Source organism: Protobothrops mucrosquamatus, unplaced genomic scaffold (assembly GCF_001527695.2).
Source record: "Protobothrops mucrosquamatus isolate PMUCROS unplaced genomic scaffold, P.Mucros_1.0 scaffold1398, whole genome shotgun sequence".
In the NCBI taxonomy this organism is placed as follows: domain Eukaryota; kingdom Metazoa; phylum Chordata; class Lepidosauria; order Squamata; family Viperidae; genus Protobothrops; species Protobothrops mucrosquamatus.
The window spans coordinates 56,192-78,335 of NW_015387583.1; the positions used below are offsets into that span (position 1 = coordinate 56,192).

At 41.1% G+C, this 22,144-nt stretch overlaps 1 protein-coding gene across 1 annotated transcript in view; it reads left to right on the forward strand.

Annotated features, from left to right (window-relative positions):
- Positions 1–22,144, forward strand: part of FRZB (frizzled related protein) — a 30,636-nt gene that overhangs the window by 3,346 nt on the left and 5,146 nt on the right. Inside the window, exons 2-5 of the mRNA XM_029285187.1 lie at positions 9,380–9,427; positions 14,730–14,795; positions 15,803–16,007; positions 18,461–18,524. Of these exons, the coding sequence (XP_029141020.1) occupies positions 9,380–9,427; positions 14,730–14,795; positions 15,803–16,007; positions 18,461–18,524 (383 nt within the window). The remainder of the gene's footprint in view (positions 1–9,379; positions 9,428–14,729; positions 14,796–15,802; positions 16,008–18,460; positions 18,525–22,144) is intronic.

The following is a 22,144-nucleotide window of genomic DNA, read 5'->3' on the forward strand; positions in this document are numbered from 1 at the left end:
CAATTGCCATAAAGCTCCATCTTCTCCATTTCCATGTCAACATACTGTTATCCTCAGTCCCTTTGGAAATTCAATAGGAATTAGGAAACAGCTGGTGATTTGTGCTCAGATGCTATGAGAGTGTTTGAGACTCCAAGAGAAATGTGTATTGGAATCCAAAGGTAGCTTTGTATGACCAATTATTAACTTACCATATAGATTTAGGAAGAAGATCAGGAGGATACTTACACATGTCTACAATAGGCAGAGCCTACCACAATTCAATGAGAGCTTTCAGAAATTCCATTTGGCAAATCTTGGTCAGTGACGATAAAGTAACCTCTTGAGGATTGGCTATTCATTGGTGTAACTCTCCCCCCTTACATTTCTCCAGTATGTTTAAATTTTTATCATGGCGATGCATGATAAGTAATCATGAAATCCAGAATACAGAGAGTCCTTGAGGAAGATCTCTTTGGTGAGATGCCTCTGCTTATAGTCTCCTGGCTGTGAGCTCACCAGTGATAATATTGGCAGATGATCCTTAAAATTCCTCTACGTCTTGGAAAAAAAATGGAAGCCTTCAACTACTCAAAACCAAGATTGTTTATATTAGCTGGCACTGTAGTGTGTTTGCTTTGCTTTGCTTAAGATTTCTGGGATTCAGTTTCTGGTGTATCCTGCCATTTCCCAAAAGTTCCAATTAAAGGAAACCCTTTCCGTACTGAAAAGGTGGAAAATCTGTAATCTCTCCTAGACAGGTAGTCCTCGATTTACGACCACAACTGAGCCCAAAATTTATGTTGCTAAGCGAGACCTTTGTTAAGTGAGTTTTGCCTCACTTTGTCACCTTTCTTGACACAGTTTTAAGTGAATCATTGCAATTGTTAAGTTAGTCACACTTAAGTCGTTAAGTGAATCTGGTTTACCCATTGACTTTGCTTGTCAGAAAGTCCCGCCAAAGGTGATCCCATGATCCTGGGACACTGCAATCATCATAAATGTGAGTCAGTTGCCAACTATCTGAATTTTGATCACGTGACCCTGGGGCTGCTACAATGGTTGTGTGAAACACAGCCGTAAGTCACTTTTTTCAGCGATGTTGTAACTTGGAATGGTCACTGAATGAACTGTTGTAGGCCGAGGACTACCTGTGTTACTGAATTACAAGCTCTTAGCATGAAAGACAATCGAAGTTGTTATTTAATAATATCTGGGGCTCTAAAGGATCTACGTCTTTAACCTGATGAGGAATTGCTTGAAAGCCACCTGAGTTGACAGATGCTCTGGCAAAAGAATGCATGCCATTCAAATAAGACAGCTGAGCATAAAGATATATCTATAAGCAAAGAAAGAGCCAGCCTGGTCTAGTTGTTAAGAGGCTAGATCAGGGGTAGGCAACCTTGGTTCTTTTATGACTCGTGGACTTCAACTCCCAGAATTCCTGAGCCAAGGTTGCCTATTCCTGGGTTAGATGAAGAGTGAGGAAACCCAAGTTCTAGTCCTGCCTTAGACACAGAAGTTAATTGGTAAAACATGGGCCAGTCATTCTTTCTCATCCCAAGAAAGAAAGCAATGGCAAATGTCTTCTGAAAATGTTGCTAAGAAAACTACAGGGACTTATCCATGTAATCGCCAGAGATGCTTAGCTATAAAGCAGGGCTCCCCAACCGGGCCGTGGCCTAATTGCCACTGGTCCGCGAGAGCGGCTGGCTGGTGCACACACACGGCCCCACTCATGTGAGCCTTGTTGTAGGCGCTCATGGCCTGGCATGAACCTTGTGGGCGCTTGCGGCCCCACTTGCCCAAGCGTCGCTGTGAATGTTGCAGGCGCTTGTGTGTGTGCACGCACCTGGACATGCGCCTGCCCCTCCCTCTTTCCTCTCCCCCTTCCCACTCTGGGTCACCAGCCTCCGGAAAGGTTGGGGAAGAGCAGGATTGAGAAATCCTTGGCATTTCAAATGCTGGCTCTATATCATGTTTGTGAAACTTATAAACCTTATTTTAATTTTTTTTTTAAATGATTTTCTAATTCAGGAATGGAGGAAAAGTGCTGGATTTGAAAAGTCACAAGCATTTCCAGGTTCATACCTTACTCTTGTAAGACTAGAGTGCTCTGAATTAAGATGGAAAAACTGCAGAATGCACAGGATAAATGTCAAAAGTGCTCTAGTGACCACTTTACAGTGACGAAGGAAGTTGTCTGCATTGGCTTGCTGACATTTGGCTTGCTAAGTACTTGCCATATTTCAGGCTTGGTTGTCCATGTCCTCAATGTAACTATTTGACTGACTTCATGGCTATGTGCAGAAGGTTTGCTTTTCCATTATGCCAGGTTTTGGAATGGTTGGGAACTATTCTGGATATCATATGGGCACCAGAATGCTGAGACATAAATTTGAAAATCTGGGCCAGACATGTCAAACACAAGGCCCGGGGGCCGGATGCGGCCTGCGAAGTGGTTTCATGTAGCCCGCGAAGCCATCCTGGAAACAGTGAGGGAACGGCCCCTGCTGCGTTGGCCCTGCCCCCTGGGTGCATGCTGGGGAGGTGTCACCCTTTGTGAGGAATGAAAAAATGGACCATGACTTGGTGCTTGCCCCGGTCCCACCCCCTTCTGCCAGAGACCTTCAGATCTGTCCCACTCCTGCCCAGGCCCCCACAGGCACCCTTGACACAAACGATGTAGAGCTGGCCATGCCCACCCAGTAGGCCACACCAACCCTGGCCACCCCCCCCCCCGAGGGCAACCGCAATGTTGATGCGGCCCTCAATGAAATTGAGTTTGACACCCCTGATCTAGGCCATCTTATGAATGTAAACTAGAGCTAGACAGTGTTTCTCAACCTTGACAATTTTAAGGCATGTGGACTTCAACTCCCAGAATTCCACAGCCAGCATTGCTGGCTGTGGAATTCTGGGAGTTGAAGTCCACATGCCTTAAAATTGTCAAGGTTGAGAAACACTGAGCTAGAAGAAAGGAAGGTATACATCTCAGGATATGTTTGCTCTCTCGTGCCTTTCTAAAAGTACATCGTACAACCCAATCGGTGTGTTCCTAACTGTACCTTTTTACCTCCACCCCACAGCTAAACCTGCACCTTCTGACTTCAGCTGAGACAGTTGGGGCAGCCCATTTCCCTCCTAGTAGGCTCATCCTACTCCCCAGTCTTAATTTGCCTCGTATTTTGACAACTGGCCTTCAAGCTTCAGCCATTCTAAACCTCTCTCCCCAGATCTGTCTACAGACAGAGTGTTGACTGTTGTTTCAGCTGCCTTGGGTCTGATACCTGCTGGGAAGCTCTGCGGGCAAGTGGTTTCGAATGGCGGGCTGAGGGGGGTGGGGAGGGTGAATGTCTCCCATTGAAGCCTCTGCAAAGGTCCACCTCCCCTAAGCACGGAGGTGCTTCCCAAGTGCCTTCAGAACAGATCAGCACTGAAATCCAGCTTGGCAAAAACTCGGCAAGCCATTAAGAAACCGTCATATTCAAGGCCACGGAGAAGTTGTTTTCTGTCAGATTGCCCCAACGTTACCTATTACGGAGGACCACAAAGAGCACAATAGTTTCATTGAATAAAGCCAGGGTGGAATCCATGAACACTTTCTTTCACTGACGGGGGAACATGATGACATTCTTAGTGCTGAGATGTTTTTTAAACTAAACAAACACACTGGCCACTAGGCTGAAGCCACCTTTCTTTCCTCTCTCTGCCCACAACTCCCCCCCCCACACACACACTCCTTCCAGGAATACGAATTCCTCATCTTCTAAAAGTAGACTAAACAGTGCCTTGAAACTTTGGGAAGTGGAGATTACAAACTCAAATTGGGAGGGGGGGGAAGACTAATAGGTTTTTGCAGGAGGGGTTTCGGGACCCTGGCTGTTTAAGCACAAGCCTTGGATCCATGCAAGCAGGTGTGACTTGTGGATCAATTACACCTGTTTGTATGGACCCAAGGCTTGTGCTTAAACACTCCAGGGCCCTGGGATCTCCCCAGCAAACCTGTCGGTCTGCTCCCCAACTTTAATTTGCATCTCCATGTGGATCGTAAGCTGTAGGCAGATGTGGGCAGAAAGAAGTCGGGTTTTGTAGCACTGCTTACAGCTCCTGGGGCTGTACTGTGCTTTGGATATGTCCTGCTAAGTTATGATCACAAGGCTTTAGGGAGGAATCATCTGAAATGCATTGTATATGCAATAGAGTTTGCTTTGTGATAACAGCCCCAGCCAAAAAAAAATAAAATTACAGTTATTGTGCAGACATACCCCTATTCTTGCTATGTCTTGGCAAGACTCTGGTCTGAAATCAGAGAAATGACTATCAGTCATTGTGAATCAGGAGTGTTAAATCCTTAGTTCGTGTGCGAATGATGAAGACACATGGTGACAAGTAACAACACTTTATTCTCCTTCTCCAACACCAAGCAAAGAAGCAAAAGGCACGCAGGCCTTTTATAGGGCTTGAAACCCGGACAGAGTGAACCAATAGGAATTCCTCTTCTTCCCGCCTTGCGCATGCACACAAGGCTGGCGCCGCTTTGTCTGGTCCCAGCTTTTAGAATGCCCGGGACCATTTGCAACATTTCTGGGCCTGCTGAATTTCCTCATCAGGCCCAGGACACAACAAGGAGGAATAACTTTTTTTCCTAGACAAGGCTGTTTTCTCTCAGGAGACATCTGTGCAATGGTGGGATCCAGCCAGTTCGCACCACTTTGGCAGAACCAGTAGCTAATTTTTTGTTGCCCAGGCCCAGAATGGACTTCCAGAAGTGGCATCCACACAAAGAACCGGTTGTTCACATATTTGAATCCCACCCCTGCATCTGTGGGGTAATGATGGGCAGACCTGAGGCAGGAAGGGGTGGAAGGCAAAGTCAAAAGTGAGTTGAGATGTTATTGCATTCAATTCTAGTATCACTTGTCTTGACTGATTGCAAGAGCTTCTGAAATTAGGCCAGGGAGTACATAAAATTAGGCTGACAGTCACACGTGGACTAAGAATAGGCTATCTAGTGGTTTCACTCATTGGCTTAATGGTAGGTTGCAGTGTTTCTGAATGGCACATAAAGTCGTGGGCCAGCTTTCACCACCCAGCAGCTTTTTGGCTGTGTTAAATCTAATTTTCCATTACCCACAATAAGTGCACAGCTTTTCACATTTCCTGTGATTAATCTGCTGGGAGTTGACATTCAACATCTAGAGAACCAAAGATTCCCACTTTTGAAACTAAATGTGTGGACTGGGCCTATAATGGAAGATAGGACCTCCTGTCCTGTCCTCCTGTAACCTTCTTGTCCAGCCCTTGGTGATTCAAGGCCCATGAGCACACTTCTCCCAAATGAAAAGTTTATCCCTTCAGCTCCATGAAATAGATTTACTCAAGACACTTAGCATGACAGAGTATGAAGTTGGAGAGCAATCTGATCACCAATCCCGAGCAATCTTATCACCAATCCCGAGCAATCTTTCTTAGCCATGAACAGCTGACTGACAGGCATTCATATGGGTAAAGTTCCCAGCTCAAAACTGCTTCTGTTCACTTCCTGGGACCTCACATCATGGAAACTGCCTTTCCAAGACAGTTTTGCTATCTATTAAGTAGCATGAGAAGGTACCTGATGGGATGACATTTTGGATCATACCACTTTGGACCCCACTAATATTTTAATTTTGTTCTCCACCCTGCTTACCCCTTTGATAGTGAGGCAGGGTATAAATCAATTATACAAATCAAATAAATTTTAAAAGATGTACCGTGCTATTTCCTAGAAGAAGAAGAAAAGAGAAATGAAATAGAGGCTGGAAATGCAGTACTCCATGTAAGCAATTTTGTCTTGCTTGTGAAAAAAGAAAGGAAGGCTGACATTTATTTTTTTTTTAAACTATTTATATGTTTTGATCCTATCCTGCTCTCCATGGACACTTGATACAATTGCTATCTCAAAAGGTTATTTTCTATATTGCTCAGTGCTGATAACAAACTTGCTACTAAAACAATATATTTAAGAAAATGCTTAGGAAGGACAACCATTGTAGAAAATGGTGACCTATAATCTCATTTTTCTTGACTATAATTACCAATGAATTTAGAGGAGGTCTGTTTTAAGAGAACGTTGAAGGGATTTGGCATTAAAACCTGTGGCTTTAAATATTAAATAATCATATTTATCATCATCATAGTGTATTCACCCAGTGAATGTCACAGTATATTACTGGGCATTTTCTCATTATTTGTGTTTTAATCAGGAACCAAGAGTTCATGGAGGTATCACTGTAATATTTGGAGGGGGTTTTGTGCAAAGTCAGTAAAACTTTAAAATATTTGGGGAATCACTTCAGTATGGCTCTCTGAGCTATAGTTATAGTTGACTTCCCCCCCCCCCCAAATTCTTTCAACTTCAATTTGCAAATCCCTATTAGTACTACTCAGTGCTTTTTTTTTTAAAAAAAAAAAAAAAAAAAAAAAGGTGCTGGAACTCACATACAGCTCTGGCTCCAGTCGAAAGCCCTTTACAAAGAATGTAAGTCCCCCTAATACAAGTAGTCCTTGACTTACACCATTTGTTTAGCGACCATTTGAAGTTACAACATCCCTACAATTATTGCTTGGTAACCAGCATGTGTTTACAATGGTTGCAGCATCCCAAGGACATTTGATTGCCATTTACAACCTTCCCAGCCAGCGTCCGACAAGCAAAGTCAGTGGGGAAACCCGGATTAACAACCAGATGATTCATTTAACAATGATATAATTCACTTAACAACCATGGCAAAAAAAAAATAACATTGTTAACTCACTTAACCACCACTTTTCTGGTCCCAGCTGTGATTGTATAAAGAGCCCTGGTGGCACAGTGGTTAGAATGCAGTATTGCAGGCTAAACTCTGCCCACAGCCTGGAATTCGATCCTGACAGGCTCAAGGTTGACTGAGCCTTCCATCCTTCCGAGGCGGGTAAAATGAGGACCCAGATTGTTGGGGGGCAATAGGCTGACTCTGTAAACTGCTTAGAGAGGGCTGTAAAGCACTATGAAGCGGTGTATAAGTCTAAGTGCTATTGCTGTTGTTATTGTAAGTCAAGGACTGCATATTTATACTCAACAGAGATAGAAAAGGATATCTGAGGAAGACTCCCACTCTATTGGGGATGACTCCAACCATTGTCCCTCTGCCAATGAAAGGTTTCTGTAAGTGAAACATGGAAGCAGGGAATTTCAGCAACCCTCTTCTCTATATAGCTCAGAATGTGACCTGTTTTGGACAGTTAAGTTTCTTTCTGGAGAAAGGAGGATATGGAAGATAAAGGGTTTTGGGGGTGGGGACTGACTCATTTGAATGGCAGGAGCCTTGCATCAAAAGAAAGTCTAGGCACAGAGTGTCACATTCTTGCTATCTGCAGTCTACTCTTGGCAAAAGTCAAAGCAAAAAAACATAGAAGGCCTTTTGTGATTTCTATGTCTTTTATCTCTTAGTCAGGGAGCCATGTTACAATTTTAGCTGTGCTGCAAGTATAAGCAATATTGCCCAATACAGATAATCCTGTCTTAGCCCCATCCAAGAAAAGCAACTTAATAATGTGGAAAATCACCAGATCATTAAGGCTCAAAGATGTTGACATGTCTGTGAACTTAAACAGCAGAGAAATAATTGGGAGCGGATGACCTGAACATAACAGAAATAAGTGTAGAAAACGAAATCTTCTACATTTAATAATCAATAGCGTGCAGCAGTCTGAGAAGAGATATATACTTTGGCGCAGCCTTTTTCAACTTTGGCCCCTTTTAGTCGTGTTGGGACAGGGATAGATGGCTGTGCTAAGGCTCAAACTTTTACTCTCCCTCCATCTCCTGGGGGAAAAAAATGAAATACAGTAAGGCAGGGATGATATATGGCTCTGAGGGGTCCTTGGTGCTCTCTGAGCTTGTTTTCTTGCTGGCTTTTCATTACCCAAACTAGGTAACATCATCAGTGCTAGATATCTGGCTCTACATACTGATTTTATTGGCTTCCTTGTATTAGGAAGTAGTCTGTAAATGCAGTTCAAAGAGTATGAACAGAATCTTAGAGACAAGATATGAAATCCCACTGAAGTTCTGTTTGTTTTGTCTGAAGCCATTTCCCCTTTTGAAAGACACCCCCGTTTCTTTGGCAGAGAGAATCTGATTCTGTAGCAGATTGATTTTCAAGCTTCAGGCAGTTACATCTTCCACACCGATTCCCTCTTTAGATGCCAGTGTTGCAAGTCAGGTGTCGTATAGATTTGCTCAATAAATAAAATAAATTCTCAAACATGAATATGTAGCATTACTAATGTCTTCTTGATATTTGCTCAGTGAATACTTCAACCACTTTCGTCTTTCCTATTGTTTTAATACTGCTTTCATTTAACTGAAGGTCTCCAAATATATGAATTGCAGCTCCCATATTGTCAAGCATGGTCATTTGGGTGTGATGGGAGTTTAGTCCAAACATATTGAATAAATTTGCCAGGCAAGGTGGAGAAAAAAACAAACACCATGAATTAGCAGTTTCCAAGAAAATACCATTGCAATTAATCGAGACTACATTTCTAATGAATTAATTCAATGCGTTACTAAAGGTGCCTACACTGAGGGTTTGATAACATGGGAATGTCTTTCAGTTGAACCCTTTCAAGATTCAGTAGTTCAATCAATGTCTCAAGGTTTTATTTGGCTGATAGCTCTAGTTACTGTTTTATGAATTGCTATTAAAGTTTGGAGCTGATGTGTGCAAATTCATTCCCCTAAGATTGTGGGCTCATTCTTGAAATAGATAGCCTATATTTAAAGTTCATGTATCCTTGGTCTTTCAGTGTATGAAATTATTAGATCTGAAGCATTTTTAGGGGTGATCATTAAAGCTGAAGATATTGTAAGTTGAAGAACAGTAGCAACAACAAATGTAGATTAATGTCTTGTATTTTAACATGGTGGACAGTTCACCGAAGGAGTGTGACTTTTGGAACTTTGGATCCAGGTCGTATGTCCCCTTTTTTGGTTTGGTTGCTAAACAACCAGTCATAAATGGAGAACTACCTGTATGGCAAATTCTTTTTATTATAGGTCGTTAGACCTTTATACTTGGCTCCTGAGGGAAAGTTCCCCATCCTATCTGATTTTTTTTAAAAAAGCAAATGTAATCTTAGTTCCACTTACTAATTACACAGTCTTCCTCATTCCATGATTTTAAGTCCCAGAATTTATAGTATTTATATTGTATTGGGGAATCTGAGATTTTCAAGCCAACTCTTCCAAGGATACCGAATTGGGGAAGTCTTTTTTAATGGATGAAAATTTAAGCATTTTGTTGTGGCTGTGTTGAATAATCCAGTATTAAAAATACTAACACTTGTTTACATATTTAACAATTCATGCTAGATTTCCCTATGGATTCTAATAATGGGAACTGTAGAGGCACCAATGCCGGTGAGTACATTTTTATCTAATACCTTGTTTTTGCCTTTTATTCTTTTTCTTGTTGTTTTGTTGAGCTCAGGCCTCAACAGAATAGAAGCAGCATAATAGTGCCCGGATTGTTTTGTGAAGATTTGTAACGAAAGACCATGCTCGTTGGGAATTCTGGGAGTTATAGTCCCAACACACTGGGAAGGAGCCAGGTTGTTTCAGGCTATTGTAAAAATTACAGCAGAAACTGGATTCCATGTGAAGCACTTCACATTCCCTAAAATAACATGGAAATTTTCATCATTATGCTTTGTTTATGTATTTAATACCCTATTAAAAGGGGGACTGTGGGATAATGTTCAAAGAAAAGCTTTGGACCTGAACTATTCTGACAAACATTGCAAATGTTCCATAGTGTATTTTTGCTGGTGAACAATGTCTTTAGGCAATATCTAATCAAGTAATCCCTGACAAAGAGAATTGGCAAGTTCTTTTGTATAAATAATTATCCGTTCTTTCTGAGCTAGGAATAACACTTTTGTCCTTTTCACAAAATGTGTGTTTGTGTTTCAAAAAACTTAAAACGTTTCTCCCAACTTTTTTTTTTATTTTAAAAATATAATGCCTTTGCTGTAGTTTTCAGTTATTGCATACTAAAAGACATAAACTATGCTGATAAAAAATAATATTCTTAAAAGTTGCATTTGCAATGTCCATTGTTTCTCTAGCTCTAGTTCCTTAAGTCTTAAAAAGTGCAACTAATTTTCCCTTGCTCTTCCTTATGCCTCTCACCCGTCAATCCCTAGGATATCTAGGACTCATCTTTTCCATCAAAGCTATAGACAACCTCACTTTTGGAGAGTTACACATGAAACTTAAAAAAAACCCCACTTTTGATGAGATATCACATCCAATTTGGAAAAATAGTGGATCCTTTTCTACACATTATTCTAATTCTTTGGCCCATAGCCATTCATTTTTAATTGCTTATCACATCCTTTACAATACTTTTTTGGTCACACTGTTCTCCCAGCGGGCTTCCAAATTATCAAATGCCAGCTTTAAAATATTTTTCTACTAATGGCCAAGAAGGGAAGTACCTAGGACAGTGCTGGCGAACTTATGGCATGAGTGCCAGAAGCGGCACTCGGAGCCCTCTTTGTGGGCACACATGCCGTCGCCCCAGTCCCGCCTCCCCCTGCAGCCCCCTCATCAGCAGCCCCCCCAGAGGAGAGTCACCCCAGGTGCGGCCCGGGCAGAGCAGCGCAGCCAAACACATGACAGCTGGGCAGCAGATGTTGCGGGGCGCGGGTGGAGGGCGTGGCCACCACAGTGCTGCAGAGCCGCATGGGCAATATGCGGTGGGCCATGGATGGCCCTGAGAGCAGACAGGGTGACTGTGGAGCAGGGCGGGGGTGGGTGGGCGGAGCGGGGGCAGGCTGGGGGTGGGGTGATTTTTGGGCACTCGGTCTCTAAAAGGTTCGCCATCACTGACCTAGGATATTGCTGGAGATGGCATGCTACACAGGATTACCACTATTTTGTAGTCCACCCATTTCCCCCACCCCTATTTTGTGGGAGGGGGGGCAAGATTCAGATTAGCTTTTCTCTAGATGACCTACCCAGCACTGTATTGTATCAGATCAGGCATTTTCAAAACCCAGCATTTTGAGTTGGACCAGGAAGTCTAGGGGCAACCAATGCAATGACTGAAGAATTGGGGTGCTCCTGCAGTGGTAGCTTAAGAAAACATAGCCAATTTAAGGTAGAATTCCACTGAAGGTGCAAAATGTTCTGAATATAAAATGTTCTTGAGCTCAAAGCAGCTTATTCCAATTGTATTGCAAGCATCTGTTGATATTCTGATTATCCTGCAAGTCTTTTGAGCTCGGAATACTTCAAGTAATGTTGCTTTCCATTCAAAATGGGGTATTTTGAACTTAAAATGTTTTGCACATTTCTCAGCTTTGAATCATGCAAATAGGTGTGAAAATCCGTAGTGCTGAGATACTTATGCTTTCTGGATTGTAGACACAAAGAGCCCTGTAGTGACTTTTTATTCCTGTTATTACTAAGAAGGCAAATAAGGTTTTCTTCCAGGTGAAAGCTAGATCAAGTTTTCTTACATTTCTCTGTTGGTATATTTCTTACCTTGACTGGCAAAGTCAAGAGCAAAAAGACAGGCAAGACATGTAAAAACATATGACATTGTCTTGGAAGTATGTATGTATGTCTATTACAGTGTTTTCTGTATTTTCTATTCAATGATATATAAATGATCAGGCAGCAAACGAACAATTTAACTAAGCAATATGACAGAGTCCATAAGCTTGTAGTGTAATATCTTGCCTTATCAGAACAGAAGGAATCATTGTTGAAAAATGTATATTTTAAGAAAAAAAATCACTAATGCAGATTAATGGGATGGCTGGGACTGATACGGAAGTTTGCCTCTAAATATCAGCTGTAGCTAAGTATGTGGGTGAGGATCTGCCCTGAATTTCCAGGCACACCTTGAGTTACAACAGTAATTGGGACCAGAATATCCATCACTAAGTAATGCAGTCATGTCCCATGACTGCTTTACCTCACAACAACAGTCCAGCTACTACTATTTGCTGTTGTTAACTGAATCCCACCATGTTGTCAGGCAAGGGCCTACCCCAGGGGTAGGCAACCTTGGCTCTTTTATGACTCGTGGACTTCAACTTCCAGAATTCCTGATCCAGCTCAGGAATTCTGGGAGTTGAAGTCCACGAGTCATAAAAGAGCCAAGGTTACCTATCCCTGGCCTACCCAATCCAAACCATTCCGAAACTCACCCAATCCATCGCAAGAAGTCCATGGGCAATTTGGATAAAGGTGTGGGGTGGCCTCAGGAAGAAGGCCTGGTGTGACTAGCAGTGCCTTGGAGAGGATTAAATCAGGTGCAATTCATCAGCAGGAGGAGGAAGAAAACAGCAAAAGTAAACTGGGGGTAGCAGGGCCAGTGGAGTGCAAAGAGGCAGAAAGCAGGGAAGCCAAGAGATGGATGAGAGATAAGTGGCGAGGGGAGGAGAGGAATTGAAGAGCCCCAGTGATTAATTGTTATACTTATAATTCTATTATAAGTATTATCAGTACTGCTTATATAAGCTGCTAAGTGCCTGTATTTTGATCACATGACCACGGACTCTGCAGCGCCTATAATTTCCAGGATTGGGCATAACTACCATTTGTTCAGTGCAATCAAGTTCCGTGTCAGCTTAACTTTGAACTGTTGCTGAACAAATGCTTGCTAAGTGAGGAGTACCAGTACTTCTGTCCGCTCACTTTGCTTTATTTTCCTTTCCCCCTTAGCCAAGAATTGGGAATGTTTGATCTTCCCAATGTTAAAGTTACCATCAGTCTGGAAGATGGGAAAGGGCGGAGTGGGAAAGATTTGCTTTGCTAGCAACCTGTTGAAAAAACAATGTGTCCTTGACATCAACCATTGACCTGCAGGCTGGCTGTATCCTAGAAGCATTCTACTCTTTGCTGTTGGTTTCTTATCAGGAGAGGAGAGTATTTGGATTTTTTTTTTTTGCCAGAATAGCAATAGCACTTAGACTTATATACCACCCCACAGTGCTTTACAGCCCTCTCTAAGCAGTTTACAGAGTCAGCCTATGGCCCCCACCAATCTGGGTCCTCATTTTACCGACCTCGGAAGGATGAAAGGCTGAGTCAACCTTGAACCTGGTGAGATTCGAACTGCCAAACTGCTGGCAGCCGGCAGTTAGCAGAAATAGCCTGCAGTACTGCATTCTAACCACTGCGCCACCATAAATGTACAGGTGCCCTCATTCAGTGTTTTCACCTACGGTACTATTTCAAGTCTCCTGCCTAATAGTGACCCAAGAGGAGAGATCTGACTGAAGGAAAGCACAAGGAGCATCAGGGACATGGAAACTTGACTTCTGCATTGTTCTGTTATTTAAGACACGGCTTTTCAACCAGTGGTACGGGTACCACCTGTGGTACATTGGCACCTGGCAGGTGGTACGCGACCATCCCAGAAAAGTGGTAGCGGGGGAGGGGAATGAGCTGAACCGGTGGCAGCACCGCACAAGCCTGAGTGAGAGACGGCTGGAGCTGCAGGGCTGTCAGGGCTCAGCGGAAGCGCCAGGATCAGCGCCAGGCTCCAGCTGGAGCTCAGCGCTGATCCTGGCACTTCTGCTGAGCCCAGAAGAAGCGCCGATCAGCTGGAATGTTGCAGCATCTCCAGGGTCTTGTGATTTACATTCAGATGCTTGGCAACTGATTCATATTTATGACGGTCCCAGTGTCCCAGTGTCATGTGAAGTGAGCAAAACCTGCTGCAACCATCCAGCAGATGGGGGGGGGGGGAATAAAAACCAAACACCCCCCACCCCACCCCCGCTGCCAATCCTCAACAGAAATGCTCACAACAATGAAAACCTCGGACAGGAGGAAGAGCGCCGCCGGGCGGGCAGGCAGGTGTCTTGCTCGGCTGTGGCTTGGGGGGCACTTTTTTCAGTGCCATTGTAACTTCAAACAGTCACTAAGCGAACTGTTGTAAGTTGAGGACTACCTGTAGTTTATCACTTTTTTCCTTTTTTTTTTTTTTGATCATCAAGTTTTTGACATCTTGCTAGGCGGCTGGTGGTACTCGGATATTGCCATATCCTAAAAGTGGTGCACTGGGTGAAAAGGTTGAAAAGCCCTGATTTAAGAGTCTCAAATACATTTTTCCCCCAGGGGAAGTAGTGTGTCTTTCACGCTAAATGAATGTTTCTTGACTTTTGGAAACATTGCATCCCACGGATCACTGTATCAAAGAAACTTGATCTATAAAGATAGCAAGAAAAGGTCATTGAAGTAGATTTGGATTTGCAGCAATGATTGTGTTGAGAAAAATCAGGGAGGAAAGATAGGCTGGTGGGATTTGTCATGTCTAGACTAGGAATCTTGGTGGTCTGCATTCCCCAATAGAAATCTTCTGCTCTGAATCAGTGTCCAAGACAAATCCTACTACTGTCTTGTTTTATAATCCTGAGAAAATAGTTGCAAACTTGAATGTTATGCTCTGTCTGGCTGTATGCAGAAAAAAAATACCTATAATGATTATAACATCTTTCTTTTGACAGTAAAATTTCTAATAAATCTGTAAGACACTGTATGTAAGCAATAAACTTATTTTTTCCCCCATCAACAAATGGGCTGAGTGAGACACAAACCAATTCTTACTGTCAACACAGATGTTTGTTTGTGATTATTGCCAAATCACATACCTTCCCTTTTTTTTTTTTGTTCTAATGTGGAGGGAAATTCTGTTTTCTAGAGCGCTGCAAATGCAAGCCTATAAAAGCTACCCAGAAGACCTACCTTCGGAACAATTACAACTATGGTAAGTATGGCATGAAGACAAGCAATAACCTTGGAGGAAGAGAAGATTAAACAAAAGCAGAAATGATTTCACAGAAAGGGGTTCTTGGGCAGCTACTTTAGCGAATTGCTATCTCCAAAGGCAAGCAAAACTCAAGTCAGTTGAGTTGGGGGCCAAAAATTGTCTGCTGAAAGTGACTTTTAAAGAGCTCAGGTTCCTCCCTCACCTGTTTCATGCTTAAAGTAACCATTTTAGGTAGTTTGGACTGCCAGAAAGCTTGACCAAGGTCAATTAACAAGTTCTGAAGCTTAATGGAATTTGAACCTGGCATTCCTACATTTTCGCATGAAACCTTCGAGAATAAGTAGCTTACTGGAGGGAACAAGATCAACCAAATGCATTTGGGAAATTTCAGAAGTATTAGATACAAATGCATTGATTTTACATGCATAATATGTACAAGCACTTCTTTAGAAAAGAAATAAAAAACAATATTGATTTCAAGAAGGCAGCTATTGTTATTCTTCAATCTATATAAATAAAAATGTAAATGTTCGTTTGTTCAAAATCTTAACTCTCCGAAAGTTCTTCACCAATTGCTTTGAAATTTTGACACAACGTTGCATTCGAATACGTGCGTGTTTCTATATATCTATATTATATAGATGTCACACCTGTGACAGGTAAAAACATGCTTTTTTTGAAAAACAGTGCCATCTGTTGGACGTAAAAGCAACACACGCTTTTACCAGACTGAGCCACAGCAACGCATGGCTGGGTACAGCCAATACTAATAATAAAGTGATAAGACTATCCTTTTCTTAAATTACCTTTTTGGTGCTAATGACAGTGCTTATTGTTTTAAGAAAATAATACTTTTACTATGTTTTCAATTATTAATTTACACCTTTGTTTTTAAAGAAACAAAACAAAATACTTTCTTTCCGGGGTTAAAAAGAACAAAACAAAATATTCTGGAAGATACATTAGCTGTCTTCATTTTAACCTCTGTTCTTCTTTTTCTTCAGTTATTCGGGCTAAAGTGAAGGAGGTAAAGACCAAATGTCATGATGTCACTGCAGTGGTCGAAGTGAAAGAAATTCTAAAATCTTCATTGGTGAACATTCCTAGGGATACAGTCAATTTATATACAAACTCTGGCTGTCTTTGCCCACCACTTAACGCTAATGAAGAATATATCATCATGGGCTATGAAGATGAGGAACGTTCTAGGTAATTATGGGCTCCTCCCTTTAATTAGTTCCGCCAGAACACAGTTAACTGAGTAAAATTATAAAACCTAAAGAGAAATTTTAAGTTGATTCTGGATCAAATATGATCAAAAACAAGCTATTTTATGGGTGATTAATATTTTGATTGAAAAAGATATTTTAAAAAGGAGAAAAGGAGAATAGCTGGAGAGAGAGAAAAAATCTGCATCTCCGATGAATAATTTTGAGGAAGTTAGTAAACAGAAGCACTTGTCTTGTTAATTTTTACTGTAGAGTAGATCTTTGTTTATATGTTTCTTCATTAAACAAATGAACATACTTCATGCCTCTCGGTTCCCTCACCTTCTTAATATTTTTATATAAATTAAAGTTTATCAAATATTTTTTAATGCTCCATCTTTATTTCCAAGAGTGTTTTTGGAGTTCATTGGCTTTCTTGCGAAATAAAAATGGTAGGTGATCAATATTCAGAGTTTTGTCAAATGCATTCCCAGTTGCCCAGAAAAATAATGCTTTGTATCTATAACTTGATTTTAAAATTCCCATCTATTCAACGTTGCCCAGAATTAAGGATGCCTAGCTTCTTTCATGGAGACATTTCTTGGAAGCATGTGTAATAAGAATTAGTAGTCTGGATTTAATAATAGAAAACAACACCTGAATTGTTGAAGAAGGTAATTGGCTCCAAGAACAACCTCTCAAATCTGATCAAATGGTTTTATTCAGCTAATGCAGACAGCTTGCATTTTGCAATAACCAAGCTTGCCAAAGTCTAGACCACAGTTCTGACTCACTCATTGGCTTGTTATAATCCATCTGTCTTGTTGGATGCTGGCCTCAGACAGTTCCTGAACCCTTCTTTTGTAGAGTTTGCAGCTCCTTGTTATCTTAAATGGTGAAGACTGTTAAACAGTTTCCTACCACTATAAAGAAATGTTAAAATAGGTATATCAGAGCAGCCCCCCCCCCAAAAAAAAGCAACCCTCACATTCTCCCCAAACTAGTCCTGTCCCTATGTGGTGCATTATCTCCCATTGTGCAGATCTCTTGTGGTCCTTGGTGATGAAAGGCTACCCAACCTAATCGATCAGTCATTTAATTTACAACCAATGGGTTGTAAATTATAGGTTTCATATAGGTTGCAGAGTAGGGGAATCATAGGTTCCCCTACTCTGCAACCTTCTGAAGTGTAACATATGCACTTCCAGTATTCTCAACTAGGATTTTTTTTTTCTGGTTGGAAATTCTTGAAGTTGCAGTTCTAGGAGGAGGGGACAAGTGCAATAAACTGTCAACAGATCTTGAGTAACAGACTCTGAAAAAATGAGATATTGGCTGGAACTCATGTTTCAGAATCAGACACTGTATGGATCTGGGCAAGTGAATCTCTGTGCCTGGCCCATTACATCAGATTTTGTTGTGAGGTTAATTTAATTTCAGATGCAAGACAGCAGTGTAATATTAATAAACATTAGCTGATTTTAAACATTTCATATCGTTTCCCTAGACTAAAATTGTGTCAGGCATGAAAAACCAGTTTCATATGTAAAGGTTCAAATTAACTGATTTGTTGCTAAAAGCCTATGTATAGGAATCTTCTCAACTAATGGTCAGCATCTGGATAGAACTAGATATGAGTCAAAGGCATTGGGGGGAGGAGGGGTTGGAGTTGGGTAGCTTGTGACTATGCAATGACTCTAAACTGAACCCTCTTTTAACTCCTCCCACTGGCTCTGCCCATCCTTCAAATTGTCACATTATATCAGTTCAAGGGCTATCTAATTACAAAAATCTACACCTCTGTCGTATATGTTTCTGCCTAATTTTATGCAAAAACAGTCTTGTGACACCTTAAATTTTGGCAGATTTATTATAATGTAAAGTTTGTTATGTTGTCATCACAAACTAAACAAAGCCACCTATGAAAATTGATTTATCTATTTCTAAGAATGTGTCTTAAATCTATCAAAGTCTATAACTGCAAAGAGTTGCATTTTTCCTGCATCTTTTAAAATTCAGGATAGTTAAGGAAAGATACAGCTGAACTACTGTAATATTACTTACTATTGGTACTCGTATACTTATATACAGTGGTGGGATTCAAATATGTGAACAACCGGTTCTCTGTGTGGATGCCACTTCCGGAAGTCCATTCTGGGCTTGGGCAACAAAAAATTAGCTACCGGTTCTGCTGAAATGGAGCGAACCGGCTGAATCTCATCGCTGCTTATATATCCATAGCTAACTTTCCTTCCATGAGTATAGATTGTATTAACAAACATTTCTACAAATGGGAAAAGTAGACTGTTGCTATAGAACTTAAGGGGAAATTGCAGTGGTCATTAATAGATCTGCATTTGCTCCTTCAACATAAAGCTTCCTCTTTCTTCTTAAGCTGAGCTATTTTGCCTTTCATATATAATCATTGTTGTTCTTTTTCCTTCAAATGCAAAGACTACTCTTAGTGGAAGGCTCCATAGCTGAGAAATGGAAGGATCGTCTCGGTAAAAAAGTGAAGGTAAGACAAATTTAATTAACTGCTTAATCACACATTTGACTTGATTATATGTTGCTATATTTTTGCCTTATTTCTAAACAAGCAGCCACATTCTGTTTGTTTACTCAAAAACATTCAGTTAGGCTTCCCTCTTCAGCATGCTTAAGTGAGAATACAGCCTTGGCCATCTCCTTTCTCCACAGAGATATATATATTTTTCCCCTATACAATACTGAATCCCCTTCTCATTATACCAAGTATCTCCCATGCCAAAACAAATTCCAAAATCTGTAAGTGAATACAAAAACAAGGCAATTCAAACTAGAGGTGAAGAATCACACTATAGACAATGGTGTTAAAATATTAAACTATTAGAAATATTAAACATTAAGCACAAATAATTATGTTTCATGATTACATTTTAGGACAGCACTTTGGGAACAGGGTTGCTCTCCTTTAGGATTCTTTTCAACACAACTCTTTAGAGGTAGTCCTCAAGTTAATGACCACAAATGAGTGATCTTAATACCAGTATTTAATATCGCCAGTACTTCGTTCCGTAGGTACGTTAGGACTGAAAGGGGTAACACCCACGATACATCTCGTACCCCACAGAGTCTTCCACCCCCTTCCGGGACGCAACGACTTGTTTACCCGAATCACTACACGGGGTACACTTCTACCTGTCCTTTTTGTACTTCTTCATACATACTACTGCAATGAATACAATGTTTGCTTGAATGGAATGTCAGTGACAGAACGTGCAGTGGTAAGTGCTGGAGTAATGAAGCAATAGTAACAAGACACCCTCCAGATCCTTTTAAAGAATTACAGAATGCATAGGGGGAAAAAAGTCAAAAGACAATTGCAGTTGACACCAGTTACTGAATACTGATGATACCACCCATGATATAAACCAGGCATGTCAAACCTGCAACATCACATGACTTTTTCCTCATTGCCAGCAATGTGGAGGGCGTGGTTTTAGTATGATGCATCCGGCCCATGGGCCGGCAGTTTGACATGCCTGATGTAAACCATTCATTTTGCACTATTGGCCACAAAGTGGAAGGTATTGTTGAAGAACTATGGGTCATGTTGATGTCTAAAAAAAGATGCTAGTTTAAGGTATATTATAGAGTGGTACCAGTGGGATGAAATGTTGATAATTTCAGAGTAATAATTATATTTTGATCCAGAACAGCGTTGTTTTGTTATGTAAAAAAATGGAAACTATTTCCAGCTTCTTGGTTTCACAGAGAGCTTTGCGGTTGAAGGTGGAGCAGGAAGCTATGCTCTGTTGTGCTCTTGGATTATTATTTTTTTCAGAGGCGAAATGACTGATATTTGCTATAGCCTCATATAGCCTAATTGTTCCCAGAAGGCAGTTCACTCAGAGTTCTCTCTATCCTGCTAAAAGCACTAGTTACTAAGTTGTTAAAGAGAACGGTTCCACAAAAATATCCACTGATTGTAAACTTCCTTCTGCAATGGCATCAACCCAATTCAAGCTTTTCAAAATAGTTAAGTGTCAGAAAAGAAAGCAATGCCCCTGACACAGTTTGCTTATCCCTCTGTTGAGAATTGGCCATATCTACAGGCTGAGGAGATCTTGTCAGCACTGCTGCTAAGGCTTCCTTTGTCTTTACTCCTCCTCTTCTTCTTTTTAAAAAAAAAAAAAACTGCTGCCAAAACACAAAACAATAGTCCACTCAATCCATCTCGACGGGGGTTAAGAGGGTATTAAGTCTGAAACTTTTAAGTACATGTCTCAGGAGACACCATAAGAGAACATGCTGAGCTTTGAACGTGCTCCTGCTCTTTCTGGGTTTGTGGAAGGTTATTTTGAATCCAGGAAAATCCTTTTAAATTGCTTGGCAATGTGGGAAGGACAATGGTGCAAGCTCTTTCTTTTGAGCTTTGTGTCTGACGTTATGTCCAGAGATTCACTTTGCATAACAGTATTTAAAATCTGATCTGCTATGCAACATAGATTATTTCTTATTCTCACTGCTCAAAGAAGGAAACGTTACAGTCCACTTTCCCACGTTCCTTTATCGATATTTGAACATATAGCCATCGTGTTCATTTCAACATATAGCCTTCAGATACATAAACTGGTGACCAGCATCAATTTAGTACAACTCTCTTACTGGGGTGCTTTCTAAGCAGAAAATATGGTTGATATTTTTCTGAAAAACTCTTGTCATTGTGGACTTATTGTTCATGATATGAAATGTTGTCATTCTTGTAACAATAACACACTTTTTAATACTTAGTGGTCATATTTGTGTATGGTAGCAAAAGACATAAAGCAACAGAAATGCATTAGAACAGGGATGGGGAACAATGGCTCTTTTATGACTTGTAGACTTCAACTCCCAGAATTCCTGAGCCAGCCATGCTGTCTCAGGAATTCTGGGAGTTGAAGTCCACAGGTCATAAATGTGTCATTGTTCCCCATCTCTGTCTTACACAGAAGTCATCTGTAAGGGACAGTTAAATATCTTTTCCTAAAAATAGCATCCGTAAGTAAAAAAAAAAAAGGTTTTGAAAAATTATTTTGACATGTCATATACAATTTGTTAAAAAAATAGGCAGCAGAAAGTTCAAACCTTTGTTTCAATTGATTATTTGATAAGAGTTAACTTTCCATTTGCAGTCTGTGTTTAATAGTATTTATCACTTTCTAGGTCAAAGTGGCCTGGAAACATAACATATTACTCACACTATTTGGTTTTCTCTGTGACCCCCCCCCCAAAAAAATATTGCATTTTCTTCTTCCTAAATATTTAACTCCCAACATTAAAACTGCTTAACAAATTAAAACTCTCAGTTATGAATGAAGTCCTCCAAATTTTTCCATTTACTAACAGATTTATACAAAAGTGTGTGCAATGGCACCCAAATGGGCTGAGGTAGCTTTGAGGCTCTTTGATTAAAAAGTTAAAAGCAAATACCGTCGAATGGAAAAACAGTAAAATACTATAGGTGAGAAAGTGGCAGTTTTTTAGGTGGATGGAAGCTAGTGTTACTAAACTGACAGTTACTTATGATTTTGTTACCTCATGATTGTTGTTGTTAATTGCGAAGTCGTGTCTGACCCATCGCGACCCCATGGACAACGTTCCTCCAGGTCTTCCTGTCCTCTACCATCTCCTGGAGTCCATTTAAGTTCACGCCTACTGCTTCAGTGACTCCATCCAGCCACCTCATTCTCTGTCGTCCCCTTCTTCTATTGCCCTCGATCTTTCCCAGCATTAGGCCCTTCTCCAGTGAGTCCTTCCTTCTCATTAGGTGGCCAAAGTATTTGAGTTTCAACTTCAGGATCTGTTAGATGACTGCAAGGGGCTCTGCATGGGCTGCTTGAAGATGCTTTGGAAGCTCAGCACAGACAGTAACAAATGCTTCTGGTTATGCCCATGTGCCATGACTTCTAAGTCAGTGGTCTCTAACCTTTGTGGACTGGTAGTGGTGGCGGGGGGGGGGAGTAGAGAGGATAGTTCCATGCAAGCAGCAGGTGTGCGTGTGCACCGCTCACACAAATGGAGCTTTACATGCACGTGTTTGCCTGCCACTCATGCAAGTGGAGCTGCTCACTCCCCCGCTACATGTGCAGGCCAGTTCCGAATGTGCTGTGG